We start from the raw sequence: 5,624 nt of genomic DNA, 5'->3' as shown, positions 1-5,624 counted from the left end.
AGAGGAAAAAGCAAAGAAGGGAAGAAACTGATGAACTAAGAATTTATATAGGAATTTTATTATGTTATTACAGTGTTTCTCAACTGGAACTCAGACTTCTGGGATTCTTGGTGGGAGGAGATAAGGGATATACCATATTTATACTTTCTACAACTTTATTTGCATATAAGTTATTTCCTCTAGAAGCAAATACTATATTTCTCCACCTACACTGTTCTAAGGTATAACCGGGCGTGAAAACCATGAAAAGTGATGAAGTAGATCTTGAAGAGAGCAAGAAACTTCTTGCAAAGCACCTGCTTCAAATAAGGTCATGTCATGATTCCCAGGCAGAGAAACTGTTCTCTTCTTGTGAAGGGAAAAGAAGTGCTTCTGCCAGCCTGGAAAGTTCAGAAAATATTGAAGGTTGAGTAGTTGTAGGCTCATTCACTGAAATGCCTCATTTCTTGCTCTTAAAGTCCCACACTTTCTGTATCAGGTCATCTACACCAAAGTAAATTTTCTATTGAGACTGTATATTCAGTTGTCTTTATATTTCTGCCAACCTTAAAATCCTAGCCTGGGTTTGATTTTCAGTAGTCTGTCTTCTGGCTGAAGAAATTAGAGTCCCTTTTAAAGCTACCATGGAGGACCTCTGCCTTTTACTGGTATAGGCCAGAAGATTTTTTTTTTTTAACTCTAGTTTTCTGCATGGGTGGAGGATAGTCTGGTGTTGTGGGGGTTTTTTTAATATTTTATTTATTTATTTATTTGACAGAGAGAGAGAGACAAGAGCACAAGGAGGGGGAGCTGCAGGGAGAGGGAGAAGCAGGCTCCCTGGCCCAATGCAGGGCTTGATCCCAGGACCCCAGAATCATGACCTAAGCTGAAGGCAGACACTTAACCAAACAAGCCACCCAGGAATGGGTGGGGGGATAATCTTATTAGCCTAAAGATTAAGAGCAGGAGCTTTTAGATACATGTACATAGACTTTTTTTTAACTAATAACAAAATCTAATATATATATCACACTTTGATAATTTTAACAGGGCAAACTAGTAATGAAGCTTTCTAGAAACCATCTTAGGATTCCACCTTGTGTCAGGCTCAAATACTTCAGTAGTTATCAGGTCTTTGGAGCAGAGGAAGGCATTACTGGAACATGCCGGGATGTCTGTACCCCGAAGGTAAAGTAGTAGAGACATTGACCCCAGATCTCTTCCAGTTCTTGATGTCAGTGGAGCCACAAAATATAAGAGTGGTTGTGCTATGGCAACAACAATTAAAATGAGACAAGTCTCCAAGCTCAGTGCTGCTGTTGAGAAAAGGTAAAAATGACAAAGCCAAAGAGGACCCCTACAATCCTAGATTGGGTGTCTAATATCCAAGCTTAATTCTGCTAACCGTCTCAATAGAACTTTTCCAGCCTTGGGGCCTGTATACATTTTTTGTTTTGTTTTTCCTGCCCAAGGCTGCTTGTGATTCTGAACACCATCCCGTCAGCTTCGGGTTTCTGATAGAAATAGGTGGGACCCTCCTCAGCAAGATGGACATGCTGTCTCTCTGGTCAGAACCTTACTATTGGGATGGAGAGTGAAGTGGGCAGAGGGGCCTAGATAACACAGTTGCTTGTTCAATCCAAGATCTGTGGCTCTGATGAGGAACCTTGTCATATAACACAAACTATCTTTTCAAATGACCTCCTCTTCCAAAGTAGCCTGTCAAACTAGACTTACTGAAACCTTTAGTTTGCTACTACTAGACATAATATTCTAAAATGGTAACTCTAAACTCATGATTTATTATCCTTGCTTCTTGACCTCTATGGGCAGGATCTGTGACCTTCAGACACACAGGGTTGGCAGTGGCTTTCTCCTAGTTACTGATAAGCATGGGGATCTGAGTTCTTTGGAATCCTATAGTAGAAACAGTGGTCAATGTAAATACATCTAATAGGGGAAACAGCCTTTCCAGCTAGAACTGCATGTAGAGGGCTCACAGCTCCCCATCCTGCCTCCTGCCTCTGAGTTCCTATTCTCTTGTCTCAGTTCATGAAAATGATACATAGAAATGACTATGAGCAGTAAATTACTAATTATCTAGATAGCTATAGATAGAAGCTTTATTGTGGCCTTTTCTATTAAATTTGAGTAGCGATTTTTCTACCAGGAATATCCCTATTTCAGTTCTCCATGAAATGTTTGGTTATTTTAGGGCTGAGCAGGCCAAGGGCAATGCTAGTGCTGGAGTGGGATACCCTTCAGTTTCTGGGTAAAATTCCTTCTGAAAATTTGCAAACAGCTTTGGAAAAATCTCCACAAAAAATTTAAGCTCCTCTCTGAGCTGCACCCTTGGAACCAGGCTTCTTGATCATGTGATATAGAGATAGTCACACCTTGTCCCCAAGGCCTGTGACATCCCATCCTTACCTCATTCCATCACAGTTTACCAACTGCTCATTATACCCCACAGGCCTCAGACATTCAGATCTCTTGGTCCTCTCCCTTCCTGAGGACCAGCCATAAAGACTTTTCTTGTCCCTTTGTCTTCCCTACTCATTTATTCAACAATATATATTGAGCACCTCTTATATGGTAGGCACTGTTCTTGGAGCTGGGGACACAACAGTGAACAGAACAGTCCCCAAATTTCTGGCCTTATGGAGCTTATATCCTAGTAGATCACCTGCATTGGAAGTGAGTGGGCTATTCCACCTTTACCATTGATGCTTGAGAAACCAGCACGATCCAGAAGTTCTGCTGAGCAGCTTTCCTAGGTTTAACAGTACCAAACTTCAAGCTCAAAGCAGAGACATGCCTGAAGAGAATCAAGAGAAAATTACCACTCCCTAGGCTGCAGATAAGTGCTAGATAAATTCAGCATGTGCAGTGTCACCCTGTGTGTTACCCACCATCCACACCCACCCATGTCTATTTCTTGATATGTGAGCTGGTTAATATTGAATTTGGGAGAAGGCCAGTGTCAAGGTGAATACAGTTTACTTCTACCTAACCTTATATATAATAGGAATATAGTTCTTCCTTAGGCTTAGAAATGAAGTGGTGGGAGGGGAATCCAATGGGGAAAAGGAGAGAGGTGCCTGCACAAATGGGTATGCACACATATCCTCTCAATTGCTGTGTCTGGGTCCCCTAGGAAAGGAGATGTCACAGTATGAGTCTGAAATAGTTTAGCTCTAATCAGACAGAGCAATGAGAGGATTATCAAGGTAATACTTAAATATACTTTTCAGTGGTCTCAGTCCCCCAAAATTATAAAAGCTGACTGTGCCCCCACAAAGGGCTCAACAAAAGCTGAATCATTCAAACCTCAAAAATTAACTATCCACCACTAATTCTCCCCCACCCCAAGACCCAGGTTTCCCCACAGGGGTCTGGTATTTCTGGGTCCTCCTGTTCTTCTAGAAGACATCAACCCTTTTCTGCTGGAAGCGCTTAAGGAGGCCCTGACGTATCTGCTTAGACTTGAGGCAGTAAACAATGGGGTTCATGAAAGGTGGGACCAAGAAGTGCAGGTTGGCCAAGAGCACTGCCAGAGCAGGATAGCTGTGCTTCTCTACTCGGTGCAACACAGACAACCCCAGTTTGGGCAAATAAAAGATGAGAACAATGCTGAGGTGTGAGACACATGTGTTGAGTGCCTTGAGCCTTTCCCCAGGTGAAGCAATGCCCAGCACTGTTCGTAGGATCAGGGCATATGAGAGCACAATGAGAAAGGAGTCAAGGCCCAGTGACAAGAGGATGGAGACCAGGCCAACAAAGCTGTTGATCTGGGTGTCTGAGCAGGCCAATCCCACAAGGTCACAGTGCAGGCAGTAACAGTGAGAAAGTACACTGATCTGGGGGAAAAGCAGACGCCGCAGGAGGATGGGTCCTGGGAGGTTGAGCAGGACAGCCCTCACCAGGATGGCAGCCCCCGCTCTGGCCATGGCTGAGTGGGTCAGAACCGTGGCATAGTGCAGAGGTTCCCGGATGGCGGCAAAACGATCAAAGGCCATGGCCAGCAGCACACCAGATTCCACATAGGTGAAGGCATGGATGAAGAACATTTGTGCTGCACAGAGATCAAAGGGCAGCTCACGAGCACCCAGCCAGAAGAGCCACATCATGGTGGGGAAGGTAGAGGCACAGAGTCCCAGATCAGAGGCTGCCAACATGGATAGGAAGACGTACATAGGTTCATGTAAGGACGGATCTCTGCGGATCAGGAGAAGGATGATACTGTTACCCAGAATGGAAACCACACAGATGAGGTTGATGGGGATGGAAACCCAATGATGAGAGGCTTCCAGGCCTGGAAAGCCAGTGAGGAGGAAGGTAGAATGACCAGAAGTGCTGGTGTTGCAGGAGAACATAGTGATTCCAGGACGGAGTGGTCCACCCTACAAGTAAGAGGCATTCATTCATTTGATCATCACTTATAAAGTCCCTACTAAGTGTGGGATGGAAAGGAAGAGCTGCCCCATAACCCTTTCTTAGGCCATGAAAGAAACCTCATTCCCCTCCATCTCCTGGCTAATTTAGTCTCCTCTTTGGATATAGTGACAATGAATACATTTTAAGAGTTGATCTCCGTTTACTGCTTTAGCCACTCAATATCTTCTCTTGGGCCTAAACAACCTCCTTTATTCACTTAAGCCATACCCAAAGGCCTATCTCCAGAGTGTCTCCTCAGATTAAATAATGAAGAAAGGAGAATAATTTTCTGTCAAAATTTAGGATGGTATTATGAATAAGCAGTAGAGACTCCATTTTTCTTTATTCTTAGAGGCAGGTTTTCCACAGCCCGAGATACCTATTAGCAAATACACTAGAAAGGACACATTCAAACAAAGGATGTATTTTCAAAAACTTTGTCTGACGATGGACTCTGAAAAACAAACTGAGGGTTCTAGAGGGGAGGGGGGTGGGAGGATGGGTTAGCCTGGTGGTGGGTATTGAGGAGGGCACATTCTGCATGGAGCACTGGGTGTTATGCACAAACAATGAATCATGGAACACTTCATCTAAAACTAATGATGTAATGTATGGGGATTAACATAAGAATAAAAAAAAAGAAAGGAAAAAAAACTGCGTCTGAGGAGGCTGGTTGGTTTTTTCCTCTGGTGCTGCATAAAACCAACATTTTCTGTACTTCTTTTCTGGAAATGCCTTTGGGACCCCAAATAGGTTCTTTTGAATGTGTTCAATAGTGACAGATTACTCTCCTGTGAAGATGGGTTGGCTTAGAGTAAGTATCCAAGGATTCTTCAAGCTAAGTCTGGTAAAAAAGACAGGAACTCGGATGATGCACTTTTTGTTAAAATGCCATCCTCCCCAGCCCCAGCTCCAGCTCCCTTCCCTGCTTAAAGCTTCTGACTCTGCCTTTGAGACAGTCCTGTGGACACGGACTCAATGGGAAGGCACTGTCCTCCAAAATATCTTTTTCAGCCCTCTTGCCATAAAAGCTGTTATGATAGCCCCCAAGTACTTTGAAGTTCTCCTTGGTGTGGGCAGAAGGGTGAGGCTGACTGGCGTGAGGGTAACCACCTGAAGAGTTAGAGCAGCTGAGGTTCCAGAACCCCCAGATTAATAATGTTAAGCAAGGAGGCCAGAGTGTAGTATTAAAGCTCCTCTGATGCCAT

At 43.9% G+C, this 5,624-nt stretch overlaps 1 protein-coding gene across 1 annotated transcript; it reads right to left on the bottom strand.

Moving 5' to 3' along the window:
* Window positions 1–3,401: 3,401 nt before the first annotated feature.
* Window positions 3,402–4,355, bottom strand: LOC123856495 (olfactory receptor 51H1-like). The gene has a single exon (XM_045892681.1). The coding sequence runs from the start codon at window positions 4,353–4,355 to the stop codon at window positions 3,402–3,404; it is 954 nt and encodes a 317-aa protein (XP_045748637.1).
* Window positions 4,356–5,624: the final 1,269 nt, after the last annotated feature.

Source organism: Mirounga angustirostris, unplaced genomic scaffold, assembly GCF_029215605.1.
Source record: "Mirounga angustirostris isolate CCGP_5_RB_7025 unplaced genomic scaffold, mMirAng1.0.hap1 SCAF_13, whole genome shotgun sequence".
In the NCBI taxonomy this organism is placed as follows: domain Eukaryota; kingdom Metazoa; phylum Chordata; class Mammalia; order Carnivora; family Phocidae; genus Mirounga; species Mirounga angustirostris.
Note: the sequence above shows the minus strand (reverse complement) of the source record. Positions and strands in the feature narration are given on the sequence as shown.